Here is a 13,723-nt window from a genome sequence, read left to right on the forward strand (position 1 = left end):
AACATGGGGGACCCCGACCCCAGGATGGGGGATGAACACGGGGGACCCCGACCCCAGGATGGGGGGATGAGCCCAAAGGGACCCCGACCCCAGGATGGGGGGGATGAGCATGGGGGACCCCGACCCCAGGATGGGGGGATGAACACGGGGGGACCCCGAGCCCAGGATGTTGGGGATGAACACGGGGGTACCCCAACCTCGGGACAGGGGGATGAACATGGGGGACCCCGACCCCAGGATGGGGGGATGAACACGGGGGACCCCGACCCCAGGATGGGGGGGGATGAGCCCAAAGGGACCCCGACCCCAGGATGGGGGGGGATGAACATGGGGGACCCTGACCCCAAGATGGGGGATGAGCCCAAAGGGACCCCGACTCTGGGACGGGGGGGCAAACCTGGAGGGGACAATGTCCCCCGGAGGGGGGATGAGCCCAAAGGGGTCTGTGTCCCCAGGATGGGGGGACGAGCTGGGGGGGGGACACCCGTTCCCAGGTCGGGCAGGGAGGAGCCTGGGGGGGCCATGGCCCCGGGACCACCACGGCTGCAGGCGGGTCCCCAGCTCGGAGCCCTGCGCGGCCGCCAGCCCCCCAGGACCCAGCGCCGTGGGGCAGCTCCGGGCCCCTGAGCCACAGCCCCACGGCAGCCCCGTCGTGCCCCCAGCCGCAGCCCCCCCCCCCGTCCCCCCCAGGGAAAGGCTCCGACTTTATTCCCAGTTTTGCTCTTATTGCGCTGGAGACCCCCGAGTCCGCCCGCAGCCCCCCACTTCCCCGGAACTGGGGGGGGGGGGGGGAGCAAAGAGTGTCCCCCGGGTGGGGACCCCCCCCACTCCGAGCCCCCAGGGCAGGGACCCCCTTGCACCCTGAGCCCCCCTGCGCCCCCGAGGCGGGGCAGGGACCCCCGCACCCCCCGGGCGGGTGCAGGGGGATGTGGGCGCGGGGGGGCTCAGGGGGGGGGCCCGTGGCGGCGGCAGGTGATGAGGTACTGGGGGTAGGCCTGGGTGTCGTTGAAGATGACGAAGATGGCGGGCCGCCGGGGGTTGTCCACCACGCTGTCGTAGCGCAGGGGGGCCCCGGCCCCCTCCCGCAGCGGGGGGGCCCGCAGCCCCTGCCCCCCCACCGCGTACTCCCCGGTGAGCACCTTGGCCACGAAGACGTACTTGCTGCCGTCCGCGCTGCGCGGCGAGTACTGGTCCCGCACCGAGAGCGCCGCGTGCACCGCGAAGTACACGCCGAGCCCGTAGAGAGCGGCTGCGGGGCGGGCGGACACACAGACACAGACACGGGTCAGACCGCGGCGCCGGGCGGGGGGAGCGCGTGCCGGCGGCGCCGTGCCCGGATGGGCACCCCCACGCCAGCGCTCACCGTTCTTGCCGCAGAAGCTGCGGTTGAAGCCGTGCAAGCAGATCTCGCGGCTGGAGGTCTCGGTGGTGCCGTGGAAGAGGACGCGCTCCACCGCGCCGCCGGCGCGGGCCTTCTCCATGCTGGCCTTCTTCAGCTGGTATTGCTTGTACAGCAGCGGGTGGATCAGCTTCTCCACCTGCCGGGCGGCACCGCGGCGTCCGGGGCTCTGCCGCAGGGACACCCCCGGACCAGGGCCCTGCGTCCCCCCCGGCGCCGCCGGGACCCACCTTGACGATGCCGATCTTGCCGCGCAGCTCCTCCAGCGTCTCGTAGAAATGGCGCGCGGTGTCGAGGAACTCCTCCGAGTCCTCGGCCAGCGGCATCAGCCTCACCTCCTCCTCCTCCAGGCCCAGCGCATCCAGCCCTGCCGGACGCGGTCCCGGTGAACGCCGGCGTGGCACAGCACCTCCCCGGGCAGGGGGAGGCGGGGGGGGGGACCGGCCCCGCAGCACCGTCCCGGTCGCGCGGCGGCGGCGCTGCGCTGGCAACGCTGGGGGCGGCGGCACGCACCGAGCAGGCGGCAGGCGCTCTCCGCCAGGGGCCGGATGCGGGAGACGGCCGAGGCGCAGGCGTTGCCGATGTCGTACTCCTCCATCCGCTCGAAGTCGACGGTGAAGGGCCGGCCGTCCAGCAGCAGGTCCAGGCGGCACTCCCGGCGCAGCCAGGCCCGCTCCAGCAGCGCGGCGGCCTCGGGGGCGTAGGGGGCGGCGGTGCCGGAGGGGTCCCAGCGCACCCAGCGTGCGGCAGCGGGGGGGCCGCGCTCCGGCTGCGGCAGCCGCTGCAGCAGGCAGGCGAGGTCGCGGGCGGCGGCGGCGGTGTACTCGGCGAAGCCACGCAGCGTGGCGGTGCCGCCGCGCAGGCAGAGGCGCACGGCGTGCTTGCGCTGCAGGAAGGTCAGGCAGCGGCGGCAGGCGGCCGGCAGCGCCCGCAGGCGCTCGCTCTCCACCTCCTCCGCCCGCAGCCGCTCCTCCAGCGCCCGCTCCAGCTCCCGCGGCACCGGGGCCACGTCCCGCTCGAAGGAGGAGAACAGCGTCACCTGCGCCACGTCCGCCGCCGGCAGAGCCTCTTCCAGGGAGGCCTCCAGCGCGGCCAGGAGGCCGGCGTCTTCCTCCTCCTCCTCCTCCTCCTCCGGCGCGCCGGGCGCTGCCCGCTGCTCCCGACGGTAGGAGTGGAGGGAGAGCGCGGTGGCACACGCCAGCTCCTCCTCCTCGCGCCGCGTGCTGTCCATGGAGCGCTGGATGGCCAGCACCATCTGCGCCTCCTCCTCCATCCCGGCCCCCTGCCCGCCTGACGGCGTCTCCCCGGCGCTCTCCCCATCCACCGCGATGGGGGACTCGGCGCCGGGGTCCCGCTCCCCGCCGGCAACGTCGCTGGGCTGTGGCGCAGGCTCCCCGTCACCGGCGGCCTCGCCGGGGCTCAGCGCCGCCAGCAGCTCCTTGATCTCCTCTGCAGGGAGGAGCGAGGCATCAGCCACGAGTCCCGACCGCGACGTGGGGCGGCACCGGCGTCCGCAGCCCCCTCCCACCACCGCGGCACCGGGAGAGCGGGTGCCGGAGCGGCCCCCTCGCCCCACACCACCCCTCACCGATGTTGGAGTGAAGGCCGTCGCCCTCGGCGTCAGCGGCGCCGTCGGCACCGTCGGCATCATCAGGCAGGTCCCGGCGACGGGAGCGCAGTGCCGTGGGCGGGGGGTCCCGGCGGCAGCTCGGGGGGAGCAGCTCCGCCAGCTCCAGCTGCGGGGACGGAGGGGCAGGGCACCATCACCGCAGCTGCACGCGCGGCAGGGACCGGCACAACGGCACCCGCCTCCTGGCAGCTCCGGTGCCGGCCCCTCCGCCCTCCCCGGCCAGGGCGGGCGCTGGCGGCACCTGGGGGTCCGGGGGTCTCCAGTGGACGCCGTCCAGGTCGATGATGCACTGGAAGCGACTCTCCAGCTGCCGGAGGATGCTCTGCCCGCCCTCGTCCCGCAGGAAGCGGGCGACGCCGGGGAACCGCAGCGTCACCGGCTGCGAGCCCACGGTGCCCAGCAGGCTCTGCAGGAAATCGGCCGCTGCCCGGCACCGGCCCACTTCCCCGCTCACCTGCCGGTGACGGCCGGGTGCTCAGGGTCAGCCTGCGGCACCGGCACCGCAGCGCCGGCGGCGCTCGCCGCCGGCCCGTGTGGCGAGCGAGGGGAGGTGGGAGCCGCAGGTGGGGACCCCTGCCCGCACCCCTGCCCGCAGCTCACCCGGAAGCCGGCGACGTCCTGCCCCTCCAGCGGCAGCAGCGAGACCTCGGGGATGCTGGCCAGCAGGTCCTGGTAGTGCCGCTGCAGGTAGCACTGCGCGCCCGGCTCCGCCGGCACCAGCACCTCGTCCTGCGCCGATGCCACCGACGCCAACGCCTGCTCCCGGCGCTGCCCCCGGCCGGCCGTGTCCTCGCGCCCCTCCGTGTCCTCGTCCCCCCTGGGCAAGGCAGCTGACGGCTCCCCCGGCACCAGGCTCGACGCCTGCGGCTCTGCCGGCCGTGCCACCTCCGGGCAGGCGACCGGGCCGGCAGGGGCTGAGGGGGCCGCGTCTGGCAGGGGGGCCGTGTCCGGTGAGGGGGCCGGGGCCATGTCCAGCAGGGTGGCTGTGTCCGGCGGCGTTGCCGTGTCCGGCGGGGTGGCCGCGTCTGGTGAGGGGGCCAGGGCCGTGTCCGGTGGGGTGGCCGTGTCCGGCGGCGTTGCCGTGTCCGGCGGGGGGTCCGCCTCCCCCTCCAGCGGCTCCAGGAAGGGGTAGTGGGGGGCGAGGGCCAGCGCCACGTCCTGCAGGCGGTGGGGCCTCTGCAGCACCCGCTCCGCCACTGCGGGGGAGAGGACGGGCAGCCGGCGGCCGAGCGCAGCCCCCCGGCACCCGGCCCTGCCCTCGCCCCAGCCACGGCAGCCGGCCGCGGCAGCGCCGGTGGGGACCTCGTTCGTCCCCGCTCACCTGCCGGCTCCTGGAAGGTGACGATGGCCGCCCGGCCGCCCGGCAGCAGCCGCACCTCCCGCACGCTGCCGCCGCCGCTGCGCCGGTTCTCGAAGTAGAGCTCCAGCAGGTCGCGGCTCAGCCCCGGCGCCTCGGCCCGCACCAGCACGCTGGCGGTCTGCGGCAGGCGCAGCAGGGCCAGCGCAGCCCCCTCCGGCCCCCGCTGCTGCGCCCGCTGCTCCACCGCCGCGAACTCTGCCGGGACAGGGGCGGCGGTGACGCCGGGGGGACCCTCGGAACGCCGTGGCAGCCCTCCACCCGCGGCACCGGCAGTGTCTACGGGCTGGATGCCCCTTTGGCCGCCCTGGCCGCGACGATGGCACCGGCACCGCCGGGTCTGGCGGGAGGGAAGTGCCAGGAGCACCCCCGCGGCAATTCACCCCCCAGCCCGACCCCACCGCCAAACGTCCCCAGGCTCACCCGCACGGCCGGTCACCTGCCGCAGGAGTAAGGGGCTACGGCACCCGGCAGATCCCACACCGCAGATCCCGCACGCCAAAACACGGCCCCGGTGATCCCAGCCGCCAAGCAGCGGCACAGACCCCACACCCCAAAGCACCGTCCCGGTGGTCCCAGCCACCGAGCAGCACCGAAGATCCTGGACACCAAAACACTGCCCTGGTGATCCCGGCCACTGAGCAGCACCGCAGACCCCACACCACAAAACACCGCTCCGGTGGTCCTGGCTACCAAGCAGCACCGCAGATCCCGCACCCCAAAACACCGCCCCGGTGGTCCTGGCCACCGAGCAGCACCGAAGATCCTGGACACCAAAACACCGTCCCGGTGATCCCAGCCACCGCGCAGTGTTGCAGATCCCGCACCCCAAAACACCGCCCCGGTGGTCCCGGCCACCGGCACAGACCCCACACCCCAAAGCACCGCCTGGTGATCCCAGGCACTGAGCAGCACCACAGACCCCACACCCCAAAACGCCGTCCCGGTGCTCCCGGCCACCGGGCAGCACCGCAGACCCCACACCCCAAAACGCCCCCCGGGCGCTCCCGGCACCAGCGCTGCACCACGGCAAGGGGAGCGTGGGACCCCCTGCCCCGGGGGTCGCCCCCCCCCCGCACCCACCTTGGGGGGCCATGGGCTCCCGCAGCCGCAGCAGCGCCCAGCCGGGAGCGGGGCCGCGGCAGAGGCCGAAGGTGCCACGGGGACGTCCCAGCAGCGTCTCCAGGAGCGGCTCCAGCAGCTCGGGGGGGGTCTGGGGGCCGAGGCCCGACAGCAGCAGGCGGCTGGGGTCCCAGGGGGGGGCAGGGCGCACCCCCAGCTCGGCCCCCCCCAGCCGGTGGCCGCCGCGGGCCACGACGTTCTGGGCGTCTGTGCCGGGGGTGGACGGGCGTCACCGGGGCGGCGGCGCCCGAGCCCACCCCGCAGCCGGGACCCCCTGGGGGGCACAGCACCGCTCACCAGTGCTCCCAGGGGGGCTGGGGGTGCCCCTGCACCCCAAACCAGTGCTCCCAGCAGGGATTGGGGCCCCACCGCACCCCAGTGCCCCCAGCTGGGACTGGGACCCCCCGCACCCCATCCCAGTGCCCCCAGCATGGACTGGGACCCCCCGCACCCCATCCCAGTGCTCCCAGCAGGGACTGGGACCCCCCCGCACCCCATCCCAGTGCTCCCAGCAGGGACTGGGACCCCCCACACCCCATCCCCCTGTTCCCCCAGGGACTGGGACCCCTGCACCCCAGTGCTCCCAGCAGGGACTGGGACCCCCGCACCCCATCCCAGTGCCCCCAGCTGGGACTGGGACCCCCACACCCCATCCCAGTGCCCCCAGCATGGACTGGGACCCCCCGCACCCCATCCCAGTGCTCCCAGCAGGGAGTGGGACGCCCCCGCACCCCATCCCAGTGCTCCCAGCAGGGACTGGGACCCCCCACACCCCATCCCCCTGTTCCCCCAGGGACTGGGACCCCCTGCACCCCAGTGCCCCCAGCTGGGACTGGGACCCCCACACCCCATCCCAGTGCCCCCAGCATGGACTGGGACCCCCGCACCCCATCCCAGTGCTCCCAGCAGGGACTGGGACCCCCGCCCCCATCCCCCTGTTCCCCCCCGCCCCGCGCTCACCCTGGGGGCTCTCGAAGGTGAGGAAGAGGAGGGGGCCGAGGCGCTGGCAGCTCTGGACCGGGCCCCCCGAGCGGCGCCGGCTCTCGAAGTACAGGACCACCAGCTCCTCCGCCGTGCCGGGGGACCCCCCACCTCCAGCACCCCTCCGCCATCCTGCCCGGCCACACGCGCGTTGGGGGCGCGACCCCCTCCGCTCCCCCGCGCCCCTGCCCACCCCCCAGGCCCCCCACGCCCGCCGGGCCGCACCCCCACAGCGGGGGTCTGCTCCCCCGCTCCCCCAGCCCCGCCGTGTCCCCCGGGACCAAGGACCCCCCCACCCCCACGCGTGACCCCAAGCCCCACGTGCCCCCACACATCCCCGCGCCCAGGGCCCCCGGCCCCCACGCAGCCCCACGCCCCCGGGGCAGGACCCCCCACGCACCGGGCGCTGCTCGGCTCCGCCCTGGCAGAAAAACGAAACCGAAACCGGGCGGGGGCGGGAAGGGGAAGTGCGGGGGGGGCGGGGCCTCGTGGGGGGGGACACGGGAACGGCCCCACGCGTGACAACGGGGAAACGGGGAGAAAGACCCGGTCGCCCACGGGGGGACGAAGCGAGCGGAGGGGAGGGGGCGGGCGGGGACGGGCGGGGACGGGCGGGGGCGGGCAGCGACGGGGCGGGGCTTCCCGCCCCTGGCCCCGCCTCCGGCCCCGCCTCCCCGCGCCGATGTCGCGCTGCGGCCACACGGTGGCGCTCTGCCCCGAGGCCCCTCCCCTCCCCTCAAGCCCCGCCCCGGGCTGCCAGAAAGGCTCCGCCCCCCTCCCTCAGCCCCCGCCCAGTAGAGGGCGGAGCCGCCCCACCCCTCCCCGCCCCTCCCGCAGACCCCGCCCCTTCGCAGAGGCCCCGCCCCTCCCGCAGCCCCCGCCCCTTCGCAGAGGCCCCGCCCCGAGCGGAGCGGGGCGGAGCCAGCGCTCCCGCACGGCCCGGCCCGGTGAGCGGGGTACGGGGGGCGGGGGGAGGTCCGGTGCGCCGGAGGGGGGGTGCGGTGCGGTGGAAGGGGGGGGCACGGAGGTCCCGGCGGTGGCGGCGCCGCCGAGCGCGGTTCCCCCCGCAGCGTTCTGCCGCATTCCGCAGCGGGGGGCAAGCGGGCGGCGGGAGCGGGGTCCCGCTCGGAACCCCGCTCCCGTAGGCACGGGGGGACCCCCACCCACCACCAGCACCAGCACCACCACCACCACCCCCGAGAGGCCGCGCTGAGGGATTAGGATTGCTGCTGCCGTAAATAGGCCGCGCTGGGGCATTACCGGGCGTGCGGGCAAAGCCGCTTACCGGGGCTCCCGGGAAAAACCGGCGCCGCCACCCCCCGCACCCCGTGCCGCATGCAGCTCTGCGCTGCGTCTGCCCCGCGCAGCGTGTGCCCCGTGCTGCCTGCACCCCCTCCTGCCTGCACCCTGCGCTCCCATGTGGGGTGCACCCCATGTCCCCCACGCGCCCTGTGCCCCCCGTGCTGCGGGCAACCCCGTGCGGTGCGCCTCCCGTGCCCCCCGTGCCGGGTGTCCCCGGTGTCCCCCGTACCCCCCGTGCCGGGTGCCCCCGGTGTCCCCCGTGCCCCCCGTGCCGGGTGCCGCCTGCAGCCCGGGGTGCTCGCCCACCCTCCGGCGCTGCCCACGCGGGCTCCTTGCCCTGCGGGGGGCTCGGGGCCGGCGGCCCCTCGCCGGCCCGGGGGGCAGCGCCCGCAGCCGCGGTGCCGCAGGGCAGAGCCTCCCCCGTCGCTCCCCGAGGCCCGTGGCACCGGGCCGGGCCGGCGCTTGGCTGGGCCCGGCGCTGGCAGCGGCCCCGCGCCCGGGAACGCGGCTGCTTCGCTGCGGCACCGGCTGGGGCCCGGCCCGCCCGCCGCGGCCCCGCTCACCGCGGCCCCGCTCACCGCGGCCCCGCTCACCGCGGCCCCGCTCACCGCGGTGGCACCGGGCGGTGGGGCCGCGCAGGGCCGGGGCCTCCCGCCGTCGCCGCCGCCGCCGCCGCCCGGTTCTGTGAGGCCGGGTGTCCGAGGGGGGGGCCCCGGGGCGGCGGCGGGTGCCGGGGTCGGAGCCCGGAGCGCCGGCAGCCGGTGCCGGGGCTCCCGTTACCGGCCCCCGCACAGCGGCCGAGGCCGAGGCCGAGGCCTCCGCGCCGGGCCGCGGGTCGCCATGGCAACGGCCGTGCCGCCGGGGCGGCCATCTTGTGCGGGCCTGGGGAGGCGAGCGGGGCCGGGACCCCCCGCCGCGGGGCTGCAGCGGGGCCGGGACCCCGGGGGGCGGCGGCGGGGGTGCTGTGGGGGGCGACGGCCGCCGGTCTGACCCCCTCTCTCCCTCCCCTCCCCGCAGCGGAGCGGCGGCAGCCAGCCGGGGGGAAGATGTCCCACGAGAAGAGCTTCCTGGTGACGGGCGAGGGCTTCCCGGGGCAGCAGCCCACGGCCCCCCCGGCCTACGCGCAGCCCCCCTACCCCGCCGCCCCCTACCCCCAGCCCCAGTTCGCCCCGGCGCCCTACAGCCAGCCGGGCTTCCCGCAGGGGCCGGGGCCGTACCCCGCCGCCGGGCCGTACCCCCCCGCCGGGCCGTACCCCGCCGCCGGGCCGTACCCCCCCGGGCCGTACCCGCCGGCGGGGCCGTACCCCCAGGGCCCCTACGCCCAGCCGCCGTACGCCCAGCCGCAGCCCATGGTCCCCGGGGACCAAGACTGTAAGTAAGGGGGCTCGGGGGGGCGGGGGGCTCCCTCCCGGGGCACGGCCCCCCCTCCGCGGCGGGCAGCGCCGGGGAGCTGGCGGAGCCCCTGGGGGGGGCCGCCGGAGGGAGGGCCCCGGTTCGGCCGGGCAGCGGCGGGTCCGGCCCCGCGGGCGGGCGAGGGGGGTCCGGCTGGCGGCGCAGCCCAGGGCGCCCGAGCGGGGCGGCGGGGACCCCCGGGAAGGGGTCGTGCCCCGCGAGCGCCCGGAGACGAGCCCAGCCCCGGGGGGCACCCTGGGGTGCCTCCGCCCGCGGGAGGAGGGTGCCGGCCACGGCCGCGGGAGGGGGGACGCCGCCCCGAGCTGTCGGCTCGGCGGGCGCGCCAGCGCGAAGCCCGGCTTTGGGGGTCGCAGAGCTCCGCTCCCCCCGCCCCGGGGCCCCCCCCGGCCCCTTCAGCCCCGTCTCTCCTCTTCCCTCGCCGCTGCCAGCCGGAGCCGGGCCCCGCCGCGGGCCGTGGAGACCGGGCGTCGCGGTCGTGCGAGTCGGTGAGCGGCCGCCCCGGCGGGCAGGGGCAGGCAGCCCCGGGACGGGGACGCGGCGCGGCGGTGCAGGCAGCCCCCCCCCGGCCCCCTCCGCAGCCCCCTCTCCCCGCAGCCCCCCTGCACAGCACCTACCACGAGGACGGGCCGCCCTCCTACTATGACAACCAGGACTTCCCCACCGCGCACTGGGACGACAAGAGCGTCCGGCAGGCCTTCATCCGCAAGGTGGGACTCGGCCGGGGCCGCTCCCCGGGGGGCGGCCGGGGGTTTCGGGCGTCCCGCCGTGACCCGTCCCCGTCCCCCAGGTCTTCCTGGTGCTCACCCTGCAGCTGACCGTCACCTTCGCCTTCGTGGCCATCTTCACCTTCGTGAAAGGCGTGAAGGGCTTCGTGCAGCGCAACGTCTGGACGTACTACGTCTCCTACGCCGTCTTCTTCATCTCCCTCATCGTCCTCAGCTGCTGCGGGGATTTCCGCCGCAAGCACCCCTGGAACCTGGTGGCCCTGGTAAGCGGCCGCGCCGGGGCGGTGGCGGTCTCGGCCACGGCTTTGAGGGCAGCCCCCACCCCGCACCCTGGGGCTGCCCGAGGTCCCGCCGGGTGCCCGGGGGATGGCCGTGGGGACGGGGAGGGACGAGGGGCACGGCTTGGGGGGGCGGGGGGGGACGACTGCCTGGCCTGGCGAGAGCGGAGCCCGCTCCGGACTCGGCAAAGCCAAGAAGAGCCCGGCACGAAGGGCGTCAGGTGGCCGCGGGGGTGCGGCGTCACCAGGCCCGGCTGTACGCGGCGGCGGGTGGCCGAGCCGGCGTGACGCGGTGCCTGCCTGCTCCCCAGTCCATCCTGACCGTCAGCCTGTCCTACATGGTGGGGATGATCGCCAGCTTCTACAACACCGATGCCGTCATCATGGCCGTGGGCATCACCGTCGTCGTCTGCTTCACCGTCGTCATCTTCTCCCTGCAGGTCAGCTCCGGGGGTGGGCAGGGGCCGCTCCCTATTGGGGGGCTCCGAACCGGGCGTACAACCCCCCCGGCTCCCTGCTGGGGGGCTCCGAACCGGGCGTACAACCCCCCCGGCTCCCTGCTGGGGGGCTCCGAACCGGGCGTACGAGCCCCCCGGCTCCCTGCTGGGGCTGGGGGCTCCAAACCCGGCATACGACCCCCCCGGCTCCCTGCTGGGGGGCTCCGAACCAGGTGTATGACCCCCCCGGCTCCCTGCTGAAACTGGGGGGCTCTGAACCGGGCGTACGATCCCCCCGGCTCCCTGCTGGGGGGCTCCAAACTGAGTGTACGACCCCCCCGGCTCCCTGCTGAAACTGGGGGGCTCCGAACCGGGCGTACGAGCCCCCCAGCTCCCTGCTGGGGCTGGGGGCTCCAAACCCGGCATACGACCCCCCCGGCTCCTTGCTGGGGGGCTCCGAACCGGGTGTATGACCCCCCCGGCTCCCTGCTGGGGGGCTCCGAACCGGGCATACGACCCCCCCGGCTCCCTGATGACCCCCCCGTGTCCCACAGACCAAGTACGACTTCACCTCCTGCCGGGGCGTGCTCATCATTTGCCTCGTCGTCCTCATCGTCTTCTCCATCCTCTGCATCTTCATCCGGAACCGCATCATGGACATCATCTACGCCTCCCTGGGGGCCCTGCTCTTCACCTGCGTAAGTGCGGGGGGGCCCCGGCCTCCCCCTGCCCCCCTTCCCGGGGGGGCCCGGCCCTCTGCCGGCCCCCCGGCGCCTCGGGCCGCGGGCGGGGGGCGAGGGACCCGCTCGCGGGGCAGCCGCTCGGTTGCGTGGGGCGCTGGCGGCCTCCCCCCCCCCCCCCCCACCCCCCGCCCGGCTCCGCGTCCCCCCACGGCGTCCCCTCTCCCGCAGTTCCTGGCGGTGGACACGCAGATGATCCTGGGGAACAAGCAGCTGGCGCTCAGCCCCGAGGAGTACGTCTTCGCCGCCCTCAACCTCTACACAGACATCATCAACATCTTCCTCTACATCCTGGCCATCATCGGCAGGGCCAAGGAGTAGCGGCCCCACCGCCGCCCCACGGCGCGCGCCCCGGTTCGTGCCCCCCCTCCCTCCCCGTAGCCGGTTTCGTTTGGTGTTCTCATCGCACCCCCTCGTCGGTTCTCCCCTTAGAGTTTCTCTGACCGCGGCCACCTCCCTCCCCGGCTGCTGCCGGCAGCCGCTGCGGGGACTCGCCGGGCCGGGGGGGTGACAGCTCTGTCCCCTTGCCGGGAGGCGAGCGCGAGGCAGGCGGCGCTTGCCCGGCTGCCGCAGCTGCCCGCCGCCCCCCCTGCCCCCCGGCAGCCCCCCGCCCAGGCCCTCCGCTTCCCCCGCTGTGAATACGGCCTCCCCCCCCTCGCATCGAACGCGGACTGGAAGCACTTTCTCCCCCGCCCCGGCGGAGCTCGCCTCCTCCGTCCCGCGCCCCCCGCGCACGCGCCCCTCGCCGTCCCCCGGCCGCGCAGGCAGGGCCCAGCGCCGGCGGCCCCCGGCTCCCCAGCCCTCCTCCCCCCCGGCAGGGCTGAGGGCAGGGTCCTGCCGCCCGGGCGGGCGGGGGGCCCCACGCTGGGCACCGGTCGCTGCCGCAGTGTTCCTGGGGGGCCCCGGCCCCCTCCCCGCGCGGCCGAGGCTCCGTTCTTGCCCCGTTTCGTGGCTCCGGCTCCTGCTGTGAATAAACCTCCGCCTGGTTCATCTCGGCTGGCTCCGGCTCTCCTTTCCCCGCCGACGCCGGTGGTGCCCGGCACGGCCGAGCCTGGGGCTGCAGCCAGGCCCCCCCACCCCCTCCGGCTCTCTGGGGGCCGCGGGGACGCTTTGGGGACGGGGTCGTCCCCGCGGTCGCTGGCGCCGGGGCTCTCCCTGCCCGCTGCACCCCGGGCCCCGCGGTAAAGAGCAAACGTACCGATCCCCGGGCCAGGGCGGGGGGCCGCTGCCCGCCGTCCTCCTGCCGGTGCCGCCGGCGAGGCCGGGCTCCCAGCCCCGCTCCGGCTCCAGCTCTCCGACGCCGGCATCTCCTCCCGCTCGCGGCAGCCACGCTGGCTCCAGGCCGCGTCCCGCTCGCTCCCAGGAGCGCGGCTCCTCCCTGGCGCTGCTCCAGCTCCGCGGGCCCGGCGGTTGACCTGGCACCGAGCCGCAGCCGCAGCCATGTGCCGGCTCCCCAGCGCGGCGTCCCGACGGGGCCCTGCAGCCGGGAGGGAAGAAGCGGGGAGCTGGCGTCGCTGCGGCAAGGGGCTCCCGTGCCGGAGGGCGAGGGTTGTGCCGGGCCGTGGACGGGTCCGCGCCGGGTGGGCATGCCAATGCCTACGTGGTGGGCACGGGGCCGGTGGCTCCCTGGCAGCGCCGGGGCGTGGGGCTCAGCGCATCCCGCAGGGAGCCCCAGCGCTTCTCCGGGCGCTGCCGGGCGCAGGGGGCCTCGCTCCGGGACGGTGCCCAGGCGCCGGGGCGGGGGGGGGGGGCACCCCGGTCCCCGTCCCACGGCCAGGCACTGGCCACCGTCCCCGCCCAGGCGCAGCAGCCGTGGGTGGATTGCCGGGCCGCGCCGCGGCAGAGGTGCCCGCAGGCCTCGCAGCGCGGCTGCGCCCCGCTCCCCTGGTCCCGGCTCTCCCGGGGCCGGCCGTGGCAAGGCAGCACCTCGATGCCCTGGTCCGTCCCGGTGGCCGGTGCCCAGCCCTGCCCCTGGAAGCCCTCCCTGGCCCGCTGGAAGCGGCGGTCGTGCCGGCACAGCCTCTCCCGGGACGAGGAGGAGGAGGAGGAGGAGGATGAGCTCCTCCAGCAGCTGGGAGGCCGGGCCACCGGTGATGAAGGAGCGGCAGTTGACGGCCGCCCCGGCGCTGAGCTGGCAGGACGCCAGCGCGGTGCTGAGGGTCTCCTCCACCGGCCCCTCGGCGCCAGGGCAGCACGCTGCTGGTGGGCTGGCCGTGCTGGCAGACGAGATGGCCGCAGCGAAGACGGAGCTGGTCAGGCGCTCCGTGGAGCGTGCCGGCACACCAGGCCCGCCGGGCCACCTGGGGTGGCAGGGGTACGGCAACGGGCTGCCGGCACGG

At 76.6% G+C, this 13,723-nt stretch overlaps 2 protein-coding genes across 3 annotated transcripts; one reads left to right on the plus strand and one right to left on the minus strand.

Moving 5' to 3' along the window:
* Positions 1-716: 716 nt before the first annotated feature.
* On the minus strand, positions 717-8,662 carry PARP10 (poly(ADP-ribose) polymerase family member 10). Its single transcript, XM_072855041.1, has 11 exons — positions 8,572-8,662; positions 6,469-6,621; positions 5,470-5,715; positions 4,351-4,584; positions 3,630-4,225; positions 3,271-3,483; positions 2,988-3,135; positions 1,913-2,848; positions 1,630-1,766; positions 1,364-1,538; positions 717-1,249 (listed from the first exon to the last, which is right to left on the minus strand). Exons 1-11 carry the CDS (start codon positions 8,660-8,662, stop codon positions 945-947), a joined length of 3,234 nt encoding a protein of 1,077 aa, XP_072711142.1. The 3' UTR covers positions 717-944.
* Positions 7,346-12,379, plus strand: GRINA (glutamate ionotropic receptor NMDA type subunit associated protein 1). 2 transcript variants are annotated; one of them, XM_072851731.1, is made up of 8 exons: positions 7,346-7,436; positions 8,809-9,162; positions 9,633-9,689; positions 9,799-9,911; positions 9,992-10,192; positions 10,519-10,647; positions 11,199-11,342; positions 11,556-12,379. In XM_072851731.1, exons 2-8 carry the CDS (start codon positions 8,838-8,840, stop codon positions 11,703-11,705), a joined length of 1,119 nt encoding a protein of 372 aa, XP_072707832.1. In that variant the 5' UTR covers positions 7,346-7,436; positions 8,809-8,837; the 3' UTR covers positions 11,706-12,379. The 2 variants fall into 2 exon arrangements, with proteins under 2 accessions (XP_072707832.1, XP_072707833.1); XM_072851732.1 differs by lacking the exon at positions 9,633-9,689.
* Positions 12,380-13,723: the final 1,344 nt, after the last annotated feature.

This window comes from Ciconia boyciana, chromosome 2, assembly GCF_034638445.1.
Source record: "Ciconia boyciana chromosome 2, ASM3463844v1, whole genome shotgun sequence".
NCBI classification, from domain to species: domain Eukaryota; kingdom Metazoa; phylum Chordata; class Aves; order Ciconiiformes; family Ciconiidae; genus Ciconia; species Ciconia boyciana.

Bases quoted from the DNA above. Each gene is read 5' to 3' on its own strand.
- PARP10 (XM_072855041.1), bottom strand. From the start codon at position 8,662: ATGGCCGCCCCGGCGGCACGGCCGTTGCCATGGCGACCCGCGGCCCGG. The intron at 3,484-3,629 runs GTGAGCTGCGGG...CGTCACCGGCAG, and splicing joins AGGACGTCGCCGGCTTCCGG to GTGAGCGGGGAAGTGGGCCG. The intron at 1,250-1,363 runs GTGAGCGCTGGC...CCCGCCCCGCAG, and splicing joins CAGCTTCTGCGGCAAGAACG to CCGCTCTCTACGGGCTCGGC.
- GRINA (XM_072851731.1), top strand. From the start codon at position 8,838: ATGTCCCACGAGAAGAGCTTCCTGGTGACGGGCGAGGGCTTCCCGGGG. The intron at 9,912-9,991 runs GTGGGACTCGGC...CCCGTCCCCCAG, and splicing joins GGCAGGCCTTCATCCGCAAG to GTCTTCCTGGTGCTCACCCT. The intron at 11,343-11,555 runs GTAAGTGCGGGG...CCTCTCCCGCAG, and splicing joins GGGCCCTGCTCTTCACCTGC to TTCCTGGCGGTGGACACGCA.